The sequence below is a fragment of the Canis lupus genome, chromosome 26, assembly GCF_011100685.1.
Source record: "Canis lupus familiaris isolate Mischka breed German Shepherd chromosome 26, alternate assembly UU_Cfam_GSD_1.0, whole genome shotgun sequence".
NCBI lineage: Eukaryota > Metazoa > Chordata > Mammalia > Carnivora > Canidae > Canis > Canis lupus.
Genome location: NC_049247.1, coordinates 22,872,566 through 22,893,687, shown reverse-complemented (window position 1 = coordinate 22,893,687; position 21,122 = coordinate 22,872,566). Strand labels below are relative to the sequence as shown.

At 47.2% G+C, this 21,122-nt stretch overlaps 1 protein-coding gene across 5 annotated transcripts in view; it reads right to left on the bottom strand.

Annotated features, from left to right (window-relative positions):
• Positions 1-576: 576 nt before the first annotated feature.
• Positions 577-21,122, bottom strand: part of KREMEN1 (kringle containing transmembrane protein 1) — a 73,393-nt gene continuing 52,847 nt past the window's right edge. For 2 of the 5 annotated variants that reach the window (XM_038575548.1, XM_038575550.1), the window contains 5 exons: positions 12,237-12,569; positions 10,813-10,974; positions 9,592-9,676; positions 7,888-8,044; positions 582-2,219 (listed from right to left, as the gene is read on the bottom strand). In XM_038575548.1, coding sequence (XP_038431476.1) covers positions 2,184-2,219; positions 7,888-8,044; positions 9,592-9,676; positions 10,813-10,974; positions 12,237-12,569 — 773 coding nt within the window. In that variant the 3' untranslated portion in view covers positions 582-2,183. Of the gene's footprint in view, positions 2,220-3,877; positions 8,045-9,591; positions 9,677-10,812; positions 10,975-12,236; positions 12,570-21,122 lie in introns of those variants that run through there. The other 3 variants (XM_038575546.1, XM_038575547.1, XM_038575549.1) reach the window with 3 other exon arrangements.

Below are 21,122 nucleotides of genomic sequence, written 5' to 3'. Positions count from 1 at the left end.
TTTGTAGCTGGGTGGGAGGACTGGGGGGGGGGAGGTGGGGCTTGATAACACTCATCAGATTGTCAAAGGGGTCTGTGACGTCAGATAGGTAAAAAAGTGTAGGTCTGATGCCTTCCTCGCTCTGGGCAAATTGATCTGTACTATCCCTGGGCTCTCTGGAGGTGACACTCACGATGGGGAGATACTTGGAGGCCACAGGGGGTCCCTCAGAGCCCAGGCCCCTGTCTGGGTACAAGAAGCCTGCAGTGCGACTGGAGTAAGGGGCCCTGGTTTCGGAGCCAGCAGATGTGGGCTCTGGCCTCCACTGGGCCGAGCACCTTCTGGTTCACAGGTTGGCTTGTCCCAAAGATGAGTTAATTCTATTTTGTCTGTCAAGTGTTAGGCACAGTGTCTGGCTATCTTTTTTTCTTTTCTTTTTTTTTTTTTTTTTAAGATTTTATTTATTTATTCATGAGAGACAGAGAGAGAGAGAGGCAGAGACACAGGCAGAAGAGAAGCAGGCCCCATGCAGGAAGCCTGATGCAGGGACTCCATCCCGGGTCTCCAGGATCACGCCCTGGGCCGAAGGCAGGCGCCAAACTGCTGAGCCACCCAGGGATCCCCTCTGGCTATCATTTTTATGATCATCACCACCATCATTATTATTATCCTTACACATTGGAAAGCTCTTTCCTCAGCTCACTCCAGGCCCATCAAAAAGCTGCCCCATACTGGGCCAAATCTGAGGTTTGAGTGCCCTTGATCCGACTTTATCTTTGGTGCTAGCAGCTAATGCGTGTTCATTAAACATATTCACACCACCAGCGTGCAAAGTAGCAGGCCCCTAGTAAGTTTTCCAACGTTCAGTGGCCTCGTTTGAACGGGGACCATGGCAAACATCCCTGAGAGTGAAATTCGTGAAATCTGAAGCTCCTCAGTTGCAAAAGCCTTGGCTCTCACAGCCCTTTCTGATTTTCCCCTGAGGAGTTAACTCTGGACAGTAAGCTTGGATCTCCTTTCCCCCTAAGTGCTTCTCTGTGGAGCCATCCTCCAGCCCAGTCATCAGGCTGCTAGCAGGTTGATTCTGGAGCCCAGTGACCACCCCCGGGAGGGGGGCCACCAGCGTCCTTGCTGCGGGCTGTCCTGGACACGGGCCTCCTGGACACGGGCTGGTGCCTGGCCAGCCCAGCCTGGTGCCGCCTGCCCCCGGTTGCCAGGCACAGTTCCATTCTGCTGGGGCCTAGTGGCTCCAGACAACAGCTGGAGACCAGAAATGCAGACTTCCAGCTACAAGCAAATGTTGCTGCTTCTTGAGGTCGAAATATTCTATCCCCAAAGTGTCCCTTTCAACCAAGCAAAAACAATCCCCTATGGGGACCCGACCCCGCCACAGAGGAACAAAAGCCTCCCAGTTCTGGGTCCCAGAGACTGTAGTTTCAGGCACACACAGCCCAGTGGGGAGAGGAGACGATCATGTGACTTCCACACTTGGAGACAAGGTCGCTCTTGTCCAGCCCTTTTCGTCTCCACAGGAAGGGGAGCCTTTGATTGTCTGACAGAGGAGGAGCTGATGCTGCCCTGGTGCTGGCTCCTGGTGGGCGGGTTGGCGGGTCGGACAATGTCTGTATCTCTCAGGTTTGGAAGAACAACGGGATGAGTCCAGGCCGGCTGTCCCCCAAGCCTGCCTTAGGCAGGACAGTTGCCTGCTCTGGCTGCATCCATTTCGGTGTGTAGGCCGGCCTGCCTCTAAGAAAGTCACCGCATTTGTTTTTCACCCGCCATCCACAGTATCTCCTTCAGGAAAGAGCTTCCAGGAACGGGGGGAAGATAAACACTCAAGTGAAGCTGGCCCTATGGAGTGCTCGTGTCGTGACAGCCGCAGCAGCTGTCAGGGCTGGCAGCTGGTGGCATGGGCCCATGCCAGCGAGGGGGAGGATGGCGGGACGGGAGGGCTCCGGCTCCATGTCAGGGTGATGTGCCTTCTGGAGAAGTATCTGGAATACCCGCTGTGCTGTGCCTCTTCTCCCCTACCCCTCTCTGCCCTGAGTGATCCACTCTGCACTTGAGTAACAAATATGCTGCCTGCGGCTGAGGGGGCAGCCGTCCGCGTGTGAGCAGTTGCTTCCCAAAGAGAAGGGGACGGCTGACCCAACGTCTCAAACAGATTAAAACGGCTGTCCAACTTCAGTGAGCGCTGGCATCGTTCAGGAAGCTTCCCAGGGATTCTGGGGCCCAGGAACCTGCATTTGGAACAAGCACATCAGGGATTCCGAGGCAAGTGATCCTGGCATGTTTTGAGAGACGTGTCTGCACGATGCTCCCTGGTCGCACTGGCCCATGCCTCTTTTTCTGGCTCACCTGGCAGACCCCCTCCGGAGAATTTGGAATTGGGGCTTGTAGAACCAGCAGTGTGTGTGTGCCTGAACCAGCTGGGTTAAAAGCTGGGTGTCTGGGGCTGTCCCCTCTCTTGCCTCCTCACCCCTGGTCCTGCCCAAGCTCCTCCTCACCTGTCAGAGGGTGTCCTGAGACACTGTCCTCAGCAGCCTTCTGGAATGGCCTCAGACAGACTCCGGGATGTTGTCTGTGCCCACGTTTCCATGGACTGTGCTCTCTGGGCCTGATCCTCCGTGGGTCTCAGGCTGCCTCGGTGTCCTACAGGGCACTCACTGCTTAGTCTGGACAAAACCCAGCATGCTTTCTCTCACATCTGGTGTCACATATAATCTTTACCTCAAAAACTGAACCCTCTCTCCTCCCCTCAGTCCCCAGTCAGAATCCTTGAGCATCATCCTTGTTCTTAACCGCCCCCACCCTCCATTCTAGAATGACAGGGAACAGCTACTATTTTCTGTAAATATACTATAGTAAGTCATCCCAACTCTATGAGGTACATACTATATCCCTGGCCGACAGGTGAGAAAGTAGGTACACAGGGCTGGGTCCCTCGCCCCAGCTCACGTGGTAAGTAGTGGAGCTGCGGTGTGAGCCCAAGGCCCTGGCCCATGCGTGTGGCGTGCTGTCTCTCACCGGAGGCCTCTTCTCTCTCCACAGCCAGGCCCTCTGCATCTCTCCCAGCCTCCTAACTGGCTCCTCGCCCTCTGCCTTACTCCATTCCAACTGTTTTTCCTAAATCAAGTAGGAAATCGTTCTAAACTGGGAATCTGATGTCACTCCTCTGCCAAAACCCTTCAAAGGCTGCCTGTTTTACACTCCCTGGCCTCGGCGAATGAATGGTGGGAGCTGGGACCCGGCAGGCCGGCTCCAGTTCTGTGCTCCTAACCACTACCCCTGGCTCCCCTCTGAGCCTGTATCCTCATGGGCGAAACAGGGGTGACTGGAGCCACTAAATGGTTGCTCGGTTGTGTGTGCGGCGCCTGGCAGGAGCATGTAGCTCACAGGTAGAGCGTCTACTAGTGCTGTCAACGAGGAGCGGGTGAGGACCAACTGGTGGTACCGAAAGGCAAGATGAAATCCATGTCACATGATAATCACATAAGCACTTTAGATACATTTCTTACCTAATCCTCATAACCTTTTGAGGCACAGATACAGTGCCATCTTACAGGAGGGGAAGCCGAGACCGAGAAGCGGACAGACCCGATCAAGGTCAGTTCAGACCTAGGTCTATCTGAGCACAACGCCCCCTCCTCCTCCCATGACCACACCCGAAGTGTGTTCACTTGTAATTCCAACTCCTCAGAACCGCCCGGCTGAAGATCCACTGCGGGTCACAGCTCTGATGAGACCTGAGGAGATCTGGGGGCACTAACGGAGCAAACTGTGAGGCCTGGCATTTGCACAGACGTCAGAGGAGCACACGGTCTGCCAGCACACGACACCCCCCTCATTCTGGGGCTCTGGAAGCGCCCCTATAAAAAACGACATGCTAGGGCTCATCGCTGTTTCTACAACAGTGAGAATATTTATTTTCTCCAGACAGTAAAAATAACATTTTTCTCTCTTTTGTAAAAGTTAAGTACCATTACATTCCATTTTCTTAAATAACAAAATCCTAAAAATATATATTAAATTGTATACAGTGCGTCACACTTCATCTTATATTTTAAAATACATGATGTTTCTATTTTATTCTCAAAGTTGCATATTAAGAGCATATTTACAAATAAAGCCTTGTCATCCAAAGTCAAGATCCCTGCGGGAAGGTGAGTCTGGATATGGGCAGGTCTTGATGCTGCGTGAACCCCAAGACGGCAGCTCCCTGTGCAGGAAGGGAAAGGGTGTCCCACTACGTGCTCCTGAAGACACATCCTTTCGGAAGCAGATTTACCTCAGACTCTCCTCCACACCCCACTTCTGCCTTGTTGAGTATGTTCAACTTGGCAACACAGAAGCCTGTGAGATGGGCTCCCCTGGGGTCTGCAGGCAGCGGGTGAGGCCCATCATCACCCCTGAGCTGTCCAGCTTGAGGGGGAGGCAGCTGCAGCTGGAAGGTTTGAGAAATACCCCACGCCAGGGCAGCTAGGCTGAGAGACCTGGCCAGGAGGTAGAACAGTGGGGAAGGTAAACAAAGACACCAGAGGAAACAATCAAAAAGTTAAAAGTTCCCAAGGTAGTAACAAAGGCAGACATCGAACACCAAACAGAAGATCCAAATCCCTAGAGGGTGGCAGTTGGCTATGGGGTGGGGAGCTGGCCAGGCTCTCTGGGGACCTGGGATGGCCTCATCAGGCATGGGAGACAGGATCTCAGAGGCTGTCCACTTCTAAGTGCTCATGAAGATTAAGTGCCCAGGACGTACAGGGCTTTGTGATGGCCTATGTGCCCCGCTGATGTGTCAAGACAGCCTGGCAAGTGGCTGGCTCAGGACAGCTCCCGCCTTGGGCTGACAATGGGGCGAGTAGGGGGGCTGGATGGGTTGGGCCTGCAGGCCAGAACAGCTGTACTTGCTGGTGCTTTGATCTTTGTGGGTTTCTGGTTGATTGGAGTCTCTAACTTCAGAAGTTAGAGCAGCCCCGTTACCTCGCTTACACCCAGGAAGAGGCCTCAACCCTGTTCTGACAAGGAAGGGGGATGTGGAGGACACCTGAGGTTCATGCCTACACCTTCTCTGTTCTGCAAGTGATTGGGCACTTGGGGAAGAACATGGGGTGCTATGTGCCTTCCTGAGGGGCCAAGGACACCGTGAAAAGCAGCTAAGAGAGCACATTCACAGCTGGCTGCAGGCATTTACCGTGAAGGCAGCAAGATTGGCTGCCCACAGCCCTCCCTTGCCGGCGACACACGCTGAGAAGGCAGGGCCTGGATCCTGCAGTGAAGGGCTGAGGGCACATAGGCCCAGAGACACCACTCACTGTCACCTCAGGGCAGAGGCTTTGGGCAGGATGCTTTCAAAGTGGCAGGCCATAGTGGTCCCCAAAGTCCCTCCCCTGCGTCTTTACTAATCTGCTTTGTGATCTGTGATGTCCTTCCTCAGGGGCATGCTTTCCAGCCCCTCCATTCCCCACTTCTCTCTAAACTAGTTTCTTAAAAGACCAAATGTGGGCCCCCTATGGTGCTCCTGGGAGCACACCTCACCTCCTCTGGGACAGTCTATTCCTCAGGTGTTTACTTAGTCACAGGGGACCTTCTGCAGGTGATGCTGACAGGTTCTGACCAGGGCCAGGGCCTGACCAAGGCTAAGGTGTCTATGGAGGCTGGGCCTGGGACGATTTATGGCCTCTCCCCCAGCGCTGTCCCAAGGCCGGTTTGGGTGTCCTGAGGCTGCTCCCTGGACAGTAAGTGGATCCTGGTGGCCGTGGGCTGTGCCAGGGCCAGCAGGAAGGAGGGCACTGGGGCATCACCAGCACTTCCTGGGGCTTAGAATGGGCTGCTCCGGCTGCACACTCAGACAACACAGTGGCTGTGTGAGGTGGGCAGGCTCACGGGATGCCCTAAAGGTCAATGGCCACAGGAAGCCCTAGGCAGCTGAACAACTGTCCCTCGGCCAGGCGACCCCCTCCCAGGGCTAAATTCCACATTCCCTTTGTGCTGTGAATGGATCTATTCAGGGCACAGGGCCCTTTGTGACTGCACACACCTGACACTTGGTTCAGAGGAGATTCCACAACAGCCAGGAATAGCTTAGTGGGGAGACTGCACATGTCAGTGTATTTCCAGTCATGTGGGACAGGCCTCTGTCTCCAAACCCAGAGGCCTGTGGACAGCTGCTCCAGGGTAATCCCCTTTCCAGATCAAAGTGTGAAGACAGTGCTGAGTAGCTCTGTGCCCAGAGCAGACTCACCTGGTACCTGGGGCAGCGCCCCTGCCCCATTCCCCACCCTCTTGTGCCCCTCTGCCTGCCAGCTCCCAACACCCTGCTTGCCAAGGAGTCACCTCTCCCTGCAGACACCCCCCAGCCGGCCCTGCATGGCCCTCCGCATTTCTAGGAGCACAGGTGCCCATGGGTCGCCAGTGTGCCGGAACCCCAGGAAAGGCCACAGCAGGCAGTAGCTTAGGGGTTTGGGGGAGGTGGGCAACGTGCTCCAAAGAGGGAACCTCTGAGGCCAGAGGCCCAAGGCCTAAGGCCCGGGTGCCTCTGGGAGAGTCCTGGTCTGAGAAAGGCTCAATTCCGGCCTTCAGAGGCACAGGCTGCTCTTCTCAGCTGTTGTTGACAAAGCCTACTTCCGGATGGGGGTGCTTCTAAACTGGAGACGGCTCTTCCTCCCAACCAGCAGCTACCGCAGCTGTACCTCTCCAACTTAGGAGGCCTATCCTCGATGGTCTCCAGTTCCCAAAGCCTCCTTCTCAGTCCTCATGTCACTCTCTGCAACTCTCTTCCCTGTCTGAAGAGTAGGGCAGTGTTTGGCTAGGGACAAGGGCCCTCGCCCTCCCCACGGAGTTATTCCAGACCGCACTCTGTCCCCATACAAAAGGAGCAGAGAGGGCCACAGAGAGCACAGGCTGTGGGGTGGTTTTTCATCTTCTTTTAAAATGAGTGACATCAAAAGGAGGGACTGCTGGCACCTGTGTCTCACCTAATGCCACCTAATGGCTAAGCCACAATATTTATACTCCCTGTTCTAAACTGAGAGTCAGAGAATCACAGAAAGACATAGCCCACCTCAGGTTCCACAGGACCATGAGCCGCACAGCGGCAAGGCCAGGCGATCTGGTACAACAAGGGGTCACTGAGCACCTATAAAAGCTTTTGGGAAAGTCTGTTGAGTGAAAAATGAATGGATGTTTTATATGACCACTCTGCAGGCTTGCTCTGTAATCACTGAGCTATGGAAAGAAGCTATAGAGAGAAGCCCATGTGTGGCAGATAACAGGCTTGATGTGATCTGGGGTCAATTCCCAGGCTCTCTCAGGTTGGAAGAGGCCCATCCTCATGCAGCACCCAGAGACCAAACACCCAGAGTCAGCATAGAGTATGGGCCCTCTTTATGCTTTGGGGTGCTAATGCCTAGGGAGTACAGGACCAGGCCAAGCCCCAAGAGAACCTCAGAATCCTCCCTGTTTTAAACCATAAAGACCAAGAGAAAGCTAACTGTGTGGACAAAACAGAAAATAAGCAAGCAAGACTCAGCATATACTATACCTACTCACCACCCTACAGTCGTCTAGAAGGTACCTGAGCCCAGTGCCAAACACAACCATCTCTGCCATCTCAGCCCCTCTGTCCTGATGCCCTCATTCTAGATGAGAGAGAGAGAGAGAGAAGCACAGGGAGGGCCCAGACCCTGGGACTTTGGGTCTCTCTCCTAAGTGCAGAGATGAAGTAGGGCGAGTCCAGGCTAGGCTGGCCCCCCAGCAGGACGTCCCTTCCCAACCCATAGGACGGCACTTCTGCAGAGGCAGCCAGGGAGAGGCAGGGAGAGGCAATCAGGAAACCACGGGGCTCCAGCAGCCTTGAGCTTGGAGGGACTCTTGTCCTGGGCACAGATGGGGCAGCCTTTAGTCACTCACAAGAGGATTACGGTCATCTTGTTGACTCTGACCCTTGAGCTTCTTCTTAAAGATGGAAATTGAAGTAGAAGGCTTATAAAAAATGCTCCAGATTTCCCCTGATGTCCCTGGTTGATGACAATCCCTAAGGTCCCCTGAAGCAGGAACGCGATGGGATCTGTCAAGCAAAAACAACTTCATGTTTCAAGTGGAGCGCAACAAATATTCCAAAACAACCTTCCATCTCCTGAGATACCTGTACCTAGGAAATGGGGCATTCAGTGAGGCAAGGCCTCAGGAAAGACCCAACAGATGCCTCTGGAAGTCTGAAGGACAACTATGGGAATGAAATGTGTCCAGTGGAATGGAAATGCAGCAGCACAGCTTTGAGCTCAGTATAACAAAGAACTTTCTAACTGGAAAAGTTATTCAAATCTGGAAGGAGATGGCCTGAGAGATGATGAGTTTTCAAATTCTTGTTTTTTGGGTTTTTTTTTTTTTTTTTAAATAGAACTCTATCTTCAAATTATATTTACCTGGAGGCCCACTTGATTAACATAAGATAAAGCCAAAATTTCTCTGCTTGAAGCAGGTCCTGTTTTACTGCCAATATGTGCCCCTCTCCCACATGTCACCACCCTGGGCTGCTTGGCAGGGAAGCTGCTGAGGGACTCCAATGTCACATGGGAGTCAGACATGCACTTTAGGGCCTTGGTGTACGGTGAGGTGCTGGGCCCTACAGAAAACCTCCTGTTCTCTTGCTGCACTTGAAAGGCTTTCCCAGACTGTGTGAATTGTCATACACACACACACACACACACACACACACACACACACACACGGCATGAGAGTGAGCTCAGTAAACACTAAAAACAACACTGTTTCCACTGAAAAATGTAAAGTGGAGAGGCCTACAAGGAGAGCCTTCACAAAGCAATGGAGGAGCAGACACTTAATGTATTAAATGTATTAAAAATGCTGTGGCAGAGGGCCACAGGTCAGGAAAAAGGTGGGCCATATAAGACAACAATGTTCAGGAAAGGCCTTGAAATATGGATAGCCTGCATATCAATTATAGCTCAATAAAACTGGGGAGGGAGGACAGAGAGAATGTGGACTGGGAGCCACAGGAAAGACAGAGTAGGGGTCTAAAAAAAAAAAAAAATCAGAGCTCTTCTCTGGAAGCACACAAACATCAGTAGCATAAATAAATTGCCTCCTTTCCTGGAAGGCAGAACTACTGAATTCAAGTAGCAAATTGAGGGAAGGAAATATTTTTTTTCCGTATCAGTCAGAATTGAAGTATGAACTTTCTTAATTGTTTTTAAATAATAGCTAATAAAATGTTAGGATTCTCTTCCTAAGAATGTTTCCCAATTTCTAGACGGCATTAGGAAATATGCATGGTTGTGTCTTGGAAATCTTGGCTCTAATATGAGGATCTCTTTAAGGGGCCAGTCAAAATTGGAAATCGTGGCTTTTTATGCCCAGATGGTATCAATCCTCCTTGAAATCATATCCCATACGCCAGGAGCAAACACAATCCCTCAAACCTTGGTGAGATTTGTCCAGTTGTACATTTCACTCTATGGAGAATGAGGAATGTATACTGTCTTATGTTGCCCAGGACTGAGGGCTTTAGAATCCCCAGACAAATGAAGCACAGTAGAAAAGGAGTTCTGAGCCTTCCCCTCCTGGGATAGGGCAGCTTTCTCTCATACTCACTTGAATGTGATGTGCAGAAGTATCTTTGCTACAATGGCTGTGACTGTAAGGATGAGGAGAGTTGCCAGGCCATACACTGTCCATCCTGCAAGTGCAAAAGACAGGGTTTCTTGGACCAGTTTGAGCTCAGGTTTCAGAATGAGGTCTGTTGGAAGCACCGAGTGAGCACTGGCAGCTCAGAGATACAGGTCTGGCTGAGGAGCCCCCTGCAGGTAGGGGCAGCCACCAAATGCAGCTGAGAGCTGGGCTGGCAAGAAGCTGCAGGGCTTCTAACCTTGCTCCAGAGCTAACCTCTTGGAGAGAAGCAGGCAGTGTGGCCCAAAGTGCATTCAATTTAGGAGTTGAAAGGAGTGGTATATACTACATTTTTACCATAAAAACTCACTATGTAATCACAGATGAGTTACATAAACTCTTTGGGCTTTAGTTTCCTTATCTGAGGAATGAGATGTGTGACCTGTGAAATCCCACCAGGGTATAAAAACAAATAATGCAGAGCATGCACTAGAGGGACTCTCCTCCCTGACCTGAGGTGGGTCCTGCAGGGGAAAACTCCTAGACTAGATCATTGCTATTGGTACTTTACAGCTGTTCTGGCCCATAAAGGCTCCACCTTCCCGAGCAAAAAAGAGAATATGGAAGTGTGGAGCCAGCCAAGTTAGCTAGCTTCAAGCACAGACCATTACTCCCCTCTCTACCCCTCTCCTGCATGAACTTTTCTTCTAGCTCTTGTCACTGTCAGATCTGTTATTTTGCTTTGTTCTTTCTCCTCCCACTTACAAGCCAAAGGAGGGCAGGGATGCTGTTTGTTTGGTTCATCCTATAGTCTGGTGCATACAATACCACCTGGTAGCTCTGAGGCACTTACATGTCTTTTGAATGAATGAATGAATGAATGAATGAATGAATCTCTTGTAAATGCCAGTGAATTTAGGGAGCTGCAACTTGGGAGCTCTAGAAAGACATCCTCAAAGTGGGAAAACATTGGGTTAGCTGATTAATCACAAGTACAAAAGGCACACATACTGGATCTTTGGAGGTGAGCACTTTCTCCTAAGGACTAAGGAATCAAGCTAATGAGAAAGTGTCCCCCAAAGGCCAGGACAGTCACAGAGCCAGTACCTACAACCTGTCTGGGAAGAGTGTTATTTCTCTAACTGTCAAGAACACTGTGCTCAAGCCCCATGGCTTCCACCCACTTTGGTGGTGTCTGGGAACTGCTACCTGGGACGGTCTGAGGTGGGTGGCTTGGGCTGGTGGTGATGACGTAGAGGACTTTAGAGGACCGGGCTGCACTGACGCTGAGATTGGCTTGTTCCGTAATCACCTCAGCCAGCGTCTGATTGGCAGTGGGCTTCTCCTGCGGTGGCTCTTCCTTGACGGCTGTAAGATCAAAGAAATTAAGATGGGGGGAGAGCTGGTGGAGACAACAAAGAATTTTGGAGGAGGAGACAGTGTCTATGAAGAAAAGGTGGTTTTTTTTCGATTCATTTCTTTTTTTTTTCTGATTCATTTCTATGTGCAGTTCTCTCCACTGATCCCACTGGCCCCAAAGATGAACCTATCAGGCTCTGGTCCAGAAAAAACCAGAAGGAGGAGGTGTTAACTTCTAACCATTTGACTGGTCTCTTTTGAGGTCACCTGAACATGCTTTCTTGTTTTCCTTGCGCCTTTGCAGCTATGGCGCTCTTTGCCCAGAATGCTTCTTTCCTACCTATTGACCCAAATCTTAGCTGTCTCAAGACTGTTCCTCCTACCTGCGGGAAGGTCTCCTCCCTCTGACTTCCTGTAGCACGTGCTGACTGAACTCTTCCTGAGGCCCTCAACATCCAGGGCAAAAACCAGATCTCAGACGTCCCTATGTTTCTCATGTGCTGGCAAAGAGATGTGCCTGGCACATATCAGAGGGGCAGAGAGTGAGGCTCTACCTTAGGAGGGTTTTTTAAAAGATATATTGGGTTTTCTTTTTTTTTAAATATTTTATTTCTTTATTCATGATAGACACACACAGAGAGAGGCAAAGACATAGGCAGAGGGAGAAGCAGGCTCCATGCCGGGAGCCGCCCAACACGGGACTCGATCCCGGGACTCCAGGATCCCGCCCTGGGCCAAAGGCAGGCACCAAACCACCGAGCCACCCAGGGATCCCTGGATTTTCTTTTTTAAAGTTTTTTTTTTTTTAAAGTAATCTCTACAGCCAATTTGCGGCTCTAATTCATGGCCCCAAGATGAAGAGTCACATGCTCTTCCGACTGAGCCAGCCCAGTGTCCCCTTAGGAGGGTTTGAAGAAAGATGGGAAACTAGTCCTTTGGGATTGGGTAGGATATCAAGAGGCAGGAGGATGGACCAAATGACCTTTTTAAAAGCGTTCTATCAGTCTCAGCTCCTTCTTTAAATGCTTTCAACCCTGCCATGAAAACTGTCATCAGAACAACTAAAGTAGTGAAATTGACAGGTGTTGCCTCTTCTGTATCACAAAAAGTATGAAAGTTTTAAAATGGGGGTGGGAAAATCTGCAAGTTGAGTAGGTAGCTCCTGACTTGCAGCCCCATCAAGACCCACCCGAGGCCCGCAGGTCACCACAGTTGCAAGTGGAGTGCAAGGCGCAGCCCGGAGGGCCCCCAAGGAGGCTGGAAAGGGTTACCTTGGTATAAGACAGCAAATCCCTGGGCCTGATTGATGCGATCAGAGAAGAAGTACAAAATGACAAAATCCAGAGAGACGTTAAAGGATAGAGGTGGGCGGTTCCTCCCATTGAAACGGACCAGGACGCGGTGGGTGTAGCCGTCCAGCAGCTCCACCATGTCTGCAGAATCCCTGATGTCAAACAAGGTGAAGCTGAAGTGGATGTGGGAGGCTCCTGGAATCCGGATGGTCCAGTAGCAGACCCTCCCCGTGGCATAGGTGTCGGGAAAGTCAGGGGAATACACCACGGAGGTCATGGCCGAGTAGTTCCCTCCGCAGGCGCCAACAAGAGCTGTGGGAGACAAGAGGACACAGGCCCTCAGCGTGGGGCACAGCCACAGGGCTCACTTTTCAACTTCTTATGGACAAAACTCTTCCTACCTAACATGATCCAGTTTGCGATATTGTTTTTCACCTATAAAACCTGACTGTCTTATGTTTCAGGATCAAATCACAGAATGAATAGCTTAAACCCTGAACAAATGACTGTGGAGGCTGGCTTTCTTTCTTTCTTTCTTTCTTTCTTTCTTTCTTTCTTTCTTTCTTTCTTTCTTTCTTTCTTTTCTTTCTTTCTTTGCCCTGGAGACCTTAGAATTAGCACACAGCACAGTGCTTAGGCCTATGTAGGGGCCGGGTTGGAGTCAGAGAGTCTGGGTCCGGAACCAGCTGGGCTATGTGATCCGAGGGACTGCACTTCACTTCCAGAACTCCTGCCTCTCTCAGTTTGGAAGATGGAGAGACCACCACCTGTTCCTGTATCACACAAATGCATGAGGATAGATGAGATGAAACACATGAAAACACTGGGGCATTTTTGCAAAGAGGCACTTGATGAGGTAAAGCTGCGAAAAGAGAAGGGGGGCTGCACATATTTATCAGGCAGGAAACTGTGGCACAAGCAGTGACTTTCTGCACAGGGGAAACACTTGGTTCTGATCACTCTGCATTAAGCACATTTGGTTTCCCTGGACTCCCCTTTTTGTTTGTGGGTTCTAGGAAGGGGATACAACCACTTCACTTATCAGTAAAGTGTAAACAAGGTCTTGGAAATGGAAGTCCTTGAGAGAAAGTACAGGACTGGGATTCAAAAAGCAGGCTTCGGGGGAGTTCCACTTCCCTTTGGTGTGTAGATAGCACTAAGAGAATGCTGCTTCCATCCAAACGATGAGAAAAAGCTCATATGTCTCTCCTTCACCCATCAGAAGCTAAAGTGTCAAGACCACCAAGAGAATTTAATTCTAAAAAAGTAAGAAGCCCCTCTAAGGAGAGTCAGGCCACACAAAGTGTTTCATCTTTAACAGACCATGAGAGGAAGAGGTGGCCACCAAAAAAGCAAGTAAGAAGAAAGGAGCTAAGAGGTTGAGTGTGGGCTAGCCTCTCAATCTAGAATGAGCAGGGGCCCTAGACACAGCAGGAGTCTAAACTCACTTTCAAGCAGTTCTGTGCAGACCTTCACCCAATGCTCACAAGAATAACTAGGATAGGGAAGGAGACCAAAGAGTTCTCCTTGGTGGCCCTAGTACAGGATGCCTCCATTGTTGTTGGGGGACAGGTGTGAAACCCTGTCTGCTTCCTCAAAAACAGGCAAGAGCCTGAAGTTGCTGTGGGAGGAGCAACAAATCCTTTTGCTCCCAGGGCCACTGGAGGGATAGAAACAAAATGTTTGCCTCTGTGGAGGGAGCAGGAAACTCTTTCCTTCCTGCCAAAGTAACCAGGCAGATCCACTGCTTCTGATGGGAAAAACCATCAGCCCCTGGTCACCCTGAGACCCCAAATCCTGCACAGATGTAAAGCAGAGGTCTGCTGCTCCTGAGGGAGGGGCAGGAAACCATCCTCCTTCCTGAGAGCCACCACAGATACAAGGCAGTGTCTGAATGCTGGCAAGAGAGGGGGTGTGTGGGAATGCTGAGAGGCCCCACCTCTGAGGCCCTATAATGTCCTAAGACTGAAGATGAGGCAGGAGGCCCAAGAACCCCACTCAGCTCACCTTGAGCATAGCACCAAGTAATAGGCAACAGCAGTCTACCACTGAAGGAGGGGAAAGTGCAGAGAAAGATTCCCTTCTTTGGCAAAGGCATGTAGGAACTACTCAAAGCTGAGGGTGGAATACAAACACTGGAAAAAAACAAACAATAACAAAACAAAACAAAAACAAAAAACAAAAAAACCCAAACCTTGGTATCCCAGGCCCCACACTAAGCACAAGGCAACAGAAGTCTATTGCTAGAATAATTTGAAGCCTGGTGTGCACTGAGGGTAAAGACAGAAATAATAATACCCAAACCCAGCTCATCTCCTGATATAATGGCTCAATCCCCACACTAAACTGGCCTGCCCATTTCCAGGGGTAAATTCTATTCTGTACTGTTCTTCTACACATAGTATATGGCATTGAACAAAATATTATACATAAAACAAGCAAGCAAGGAAGGAAAAAAGCAGCAAGAACAACAAAAAAAGAGGAGTTATCATCAAGTGATAAAACAATCTATAGGATCAGATTCAATAATGATACAGATGTTAGACCTGTTAGACAGGGGCCATGTGATTAATACAATAAAGATCTAGTGGTAAAGATGGACAATAAGCCTGAACAGATTAGAAATTCTAGCAGAGGTATATGGAAACTCAAAAGAATCAAATGTAAATGCTAGAAATAAAATATCAAAGATGAATCAATAAATTTGAAGGCAAGTCAATGGAAATTAACCAAAATGAAACACTGAGGAAAAAAAAAAAGAAGCGAGGACAAAACCCTAAAAACAGGACAGAGCATCCAGTACCTGTGGGACAATATCAAATGATCTAAGAATTAGAACTCCAGAAAGAGAATAAGAAAAAGAGAAGGGGGCAGAAGAAATATTTGAAGAGATAATGGCTAAGAATGCTCCAAAGTCAATGAAAGATGATCTAAGACTCTCTGGAAACAATAAGCAAATAAATTTTAAAACAAAAATGAAAAAGCAAACAAAACAAACAAAAAACACACCTAGATACATCTTCATAGTCAAATGTAGAAAACCAAAAACAAACATAAAATCCTGAAAGCAGGCAGAAGAAGGAAAAAGATTATATACAGGGAATAAAGATAGAGCAGACATCTCTAAAAACTGTGCAAACCACAAGATGAAGGAATATTTTGGGGATACTGAAAGAAAAAAAAGAAACGTTCAGCATAGAATTCAATATCCAGCATAAACATTTTTTCTACAATGAAGGCAAAATAAGGCTTTCTCAAACAAAAGCTGAGAAAGCCACTGACAGTAGACCTGCATCAGAGAAAACACTAAAGGAACTTCTTTTGTTCAAAAGAATATACCAGATGGCAAATAAGAACATGAAAAGATGTTCAACATCACTAATGATTATGGAAATGCAAACTAAAACCACAATGATTTACCACTATGCACCTGCTAGAATGGCTAACACTAAAAAAATAGGCTACAAAGGGCAGAAGAGGATGTAAAACAACTGGAAGTCTCACATATTGTTTGTCAGAACGCAAAATGTTGTAGCCACTTTGGAAACAGTTGGCAGTGTCTTATGATGCCAAATATGCACTTCGTGTATGACCCTGAAATCTGACTCCCAGGTATTAACTCAGGAGAAATGAAAGCACATGTTCATGCGAACACCTGTGCATAGAGGTTAAGAGCAGCTTCACAGCATCTTTATCACAGACATACCAATGTCTATCAATGGATAAATGGATGACAAATTGTAGTATATTTGTACAAAGACATGTTTCTTAGCAACAAGAAGGAGCTGTGGAAACAATCATAGGTGAATCTCAAAAGCATTACATGAAGTGAAAGGAGCCAGATACAAATGGTTAAATACTGTTTGATTCCATTTATGTGACATTCTTCAAAAGACAGAACTACACAGATGGAATAGAGATTAGTGGTTGCTAAGGGCTGGGGGCAGAGAGAGGATTGACCACAGAGGGGACAAGAGATCTTTTTGAGGTGATGAAATGTTCTGTATCTTAACTGTGTATGTATTGTCAAATCTTATCAAACTGGTCAACTAGAAGGGTGATTTTTACTTTATTTAAATTACATCTCAATAAACCTAAATTTTTTAAAAAGGAAAGCTGTAGAGAAAGATTTCCTGGGTAATCATCCTGACTTTCCCACATCCTAACTGAATTTGAACAAGATAACTTCTGTATACCTCAGTTTCTTCATCCATAAAATGAAAATAATAATAGTTTCTCCTGTATGTGATTTTATAAGAGTTAAAAGGAGTTGATCTATATAAAGTGTTAGTGTAGGATCTGGCACATAGCGTAAGCTCAGTAAGTATTAGTTATACTATTATTATTATTATTTGTAAAGAATGTTCAGGTTAAACTGATCTTTCTTTTTAAAAGATTTTATTTATTTATTCATTCATTCATTCATTCGTTCGTTCATTCATTCATTCATGAGAGACACAGAGAGAGAGGCAGAGACATAGACATAGGGAGAAGCAGACTCCTCTCAAGGAGGCCAATGTAGGACTCAATCTCTGGACCCAGGATCTGGCCCTAAGCCTAAGGCAGACACTCAACCGCTGAGCCACCGAGGCGTCCCTAAACTGATATTTCAACAGCAAAGGCAGATCTTAAACTTAGAACTTTCGATTTCTAGATGTGTGCTATGCAGACAGCAGATTCAGTTCAGCAACTTTGAGAGCAAACACATGACATCTCCAACAGATTATTAAAAAATTTTTTTAACATTTTATTTATTTATTCATGAGAGACACACAGAGAGAGAGAGGCAGAGACACAGGCAGAGGGAGAAGCAGGCTCCATGCAGGGAGCCCGATGTGGGACTTGATCCCGGGAATCCAGGATCACACACTGGGCCAAAGGCAGGCGCTAAACTGCTGAGCCACCCAGGGATCCCCAGATTATTAAAATTCAGTGATAATTTGACAGGAAACTTGAAATTTAAGAATATATTTCAAGATCTTATTTTTGCAGGGGAAATTAGCCTGCATATACAATCTGGGCAGGTGGAGGCCCTGGGATAGCCCTGGGCAAAACATCCAGTGGCAGAAAGTTAGGGTCCCCCCTGCCTTCCTTGATTTAGCACCTCCATCCTGCCTCAATATCAGCTAGGTCAGTTTCTTCAGGAATAGACTTCAGGCATCAGCAGGAACAGCTAGCCTCCCCCAGATGCAGCTGACTGCTCTGCTTCTAGACATGAACGATACTGGCATGTCTCAGGAAATAAACCTTAATCAAATAGGTCCCAGCCATGAATCAGGTTTCCCTGGATTGGCACCCAGAAAAGGAGAAGAGAGTTACCGTATTTCATCGGTTCTAAGGGGAATATTTTAATCTTTAAAACTGGAAAGCGTCTGTCAGTCAATGCATGTCATTGTTTAATTGGAAATACTTTTTTCCTCAGTGATACATACAATGATGTAGCATCTTGGACTCTATAAAGTACAATTACTAAAGCAATCCTAACAGTCAGAACCTACTGGACCTTAGGCCTTCAATATTTTTTTTACTATTAATCTCTCCTCTTCCCACTAAAATATAAGTTCCACGAGGGAAAGCTCTCCATCTATGGGACCTTGGGCAAGCTGTTGAACTTTTACGAGCCTCAGTTTCCTCCTCAGGCAAATACGGATGATAGTACCTGCTTCACAGTATTATAATTAAGGGAGGGATTGCATGGCAAGTAAATAGCACAGTGCCCTAAAAAGATATAAGTGCTCAACCAATGTTACAGAGTAAGGACCAGTCCACACGACTCACTTCTTTCAGTGCCTAGAAGCTGAGAAAGACCTACGAGGTCAGCCTGGGCCATCTCTGTAACCTACCGTTGACTCCAGCCTCTCTGATCTTTTATTTGGTTTTGTTAATTCAATAAATTAACTTCTAGGGGCAGCAGATGCTCTGAAGCTTCTGTCAGTGCTGCATTTATACATGTACTGAAGTGCATGGCCTACTTCAGCATCCTCCAGGAGCTCATGAGAGCTTGCCAGAAAATCAGCCATATGCCCCATGACAAATTACTTGATGTGGCAAAGATGACTGAGCAGACGGCTGCCACCATAGTTTGTCTGCTGAGGCACAAACGCAGAGTAAAAGCCACCAGAGCTGAGGAGCCTGCAGCATCCTTCCGCAAGGTGCGGAGAACAGAAGGAACTCACTGACACCCTGACTGACTGAACAGAACTCTGTTCACATGCTTTTGGAGCGTTAAACTGAACCCGTTATCATGACCTGTCTTATTATTGTTAGTAAAAGGGATTCTAGCTGCTGAAAATAGAAAAATAAAAACTGGGGCGCCTGGATGGCTCAGTTAAGTGTCTGCCTTTGGCTCAGGTCATGATTCCAGGATCCTGGGATGGAGCCCTGCATAGGACTCTGTGCTCAGCGGGGAGCCTGCTTCTCCCTCTTTCTCTGCTTGCTGTTCCCCCTTCTTGTGCACATTCACACTCTCTCTCTGTCAAATAAAAAAAATTAAAAAAAGAAAAACATCTTAAAAAAAAAAGAAAAAGAGAAAAATTGTGGCAAACCTGGGTTTGAATCCTAGCTTTGGCTCTTATTCACTTGGACAAATTATTTTATCTTTTGATCTACAGTTTTCTTATCAACAGGCTGTTGTGAGAATTAAATAACATAAAATAAACAAGAGCACCTGGCATCCAAGCTAGCACACAGCAAGGGCTCAACAGACACTCAATAAAAATGTGCTAAATGAATGAAAGATTATCATATGAAGGTATTCTACTTTTTAAAAGATTTTATTTATTTATTCATGAGAGACTCAGAGAGAAAGAGAGGCAGAGACATAAGCAGAGGGAGAAGCAGGCTCTATAAAGGGAGCCTGATGTGGGACTTGATCCCAGGACTCCGGGATCACACCCTGAGCCAAAGGCAGATATCCAACCACTGAGCCACCCAGGCATCCCATGAAGTTATTCTATTTTTTATTGATATAAAATCCACCATCCCAACAATTTTAAAGTATACGGTTCAGTGGTATGTGTTATAGTCCCAGTGCAGTATAACCACTGACATCTGATTCCAGGACATTTTTATCACCCCAACAAGAAAACCCATACCTACTAAGCAGTCATTTCTCATCGGCTCCTCTCTCCTCAGCCCTTGATGACCATTAATCTGTTTTCTGTCTGTATGGATTTGCCTATCCTGGACATTTCCTATAAATGGAATCATAAAATATTTGGCCTGGGGATCCCTGGGTGGCTCAGCGGTTTAGCACCTGCCTTTGGCCCAGGGTGTGATCCTGGAGTCCTGGGATCGAGTCCCACATCAGGCTCCTTGCATGGAGCCTGCTTCTCTCTCTGCCTGTCTCTCTCTGTTTCTCATGAATAAATAAATAAAATCTTAAGAAAAATAAAATAAAATATTTGGCCTGATGTGTCTGTTTTCTTTTTTTTTTTTTTTTTTTTTATGTGTCTGTTTTCTATTGCTTAGCATCGTGTTTTCAAGGTTTATCCATGGTGTAGTGTGCATCAGTATCTCATTCCTTTTTGTGGCTGAATAATATTCCATTGTATGGCTATAACATATTTTGTTGATCCATTATTCAGTCGATGGACATTTGGGTTGGTGCCACTTTTGGGGCTATTGTGAACAGTATTGCTGTGAACATTCCCATACAAGTTTTTATGTGAGCATATGTTTTCAACTCTCTTGGGTATATATTTAGGAGTAGAATTGCTGGGTCATAAGGTAATTCTGCTTCACGTTTGAGGAGCTGCCAGACTGTTTTCCAGAGCAGCTGTACCATTTAACATTTCCACCAGCAATGTATGAGAGATCCAATTTCTCCATATGCTCACCAACATCTATTTTCCAGTAAAAAAAATTAACACTATGCTCTGCTTAAAATAGAAAAACAGGTAGCGAACCCATACACCCTGCTTTTTTTTTTTTTCTGTTTACTGTCTAATCCCATGGCTTGTGAGCCCTGTCAAGATATTTATCGTCTTCATGTCCTAGGGCTCTCTTCTGTAAAATTAGAGTGATGATCATAATGCCTTCCTCAGATGGCTGCCAGGAGGACCTAATTTGTATAAATTGATAATTTATATAGAGCCTTAATACATACTAGGTACTCAATGTTTATTTCCTTTCTTTCTTCACTTAATAGTAGACCAGGCAAATTTGTAAGCTCAGCAAACATACTCTCCTGGGCAAGGGTGTCAAGGCAGAAGATTTTATAATAATGGACTTTGGAAATAAAAACTTAAATAGAAGTGCAGGGCATATTATTTGCCGACCATCTTAAACATTAGCCAAGTTTCAGTCTTTAACTTTAACAGAGGAACTCAATTATTTGTCTTGACATAACAGGATGTATAGGGAGCCACTGGCAGTCTCCAGCAGGCACACTCAACTAAAAAGACCAACAGTTGACCATATGCATTCTGCTTGCCAATCCGTCCCCTGTTCTTTGCCTAAACACACACTTCTGATGACATCTAAGCTATAACCTGTGAAAACATCAGTTATAAGCCTGGGATGGCTTTATGTCGCCATATGTAGTAGCTGAATTGTGTTGTCCAAAGAATACATGTTCCAGTCCAATCATGCCTGGTAGTTGTGAATGTGACCTTATTGGGAAATAAGGTATTTACAGGTGTAATCAAATTAAATGAGGCCATAGTAGATGAAAGAGGGCCCTAAATCCAATGACTAGTGTCATTATAAGGAGGTACAGAGAGGCACAGAGGCACAGATGGACAGAGGGACAATGGCCATGTGAAGAAGGAGGCAGAGATTGTAGTGATGCAGCTACATGCCAAGGAATGTCAACAACTGCAGGCAATGACCAGAAGCTTGAAAGAGGCAGAGGATTCTTCCCTG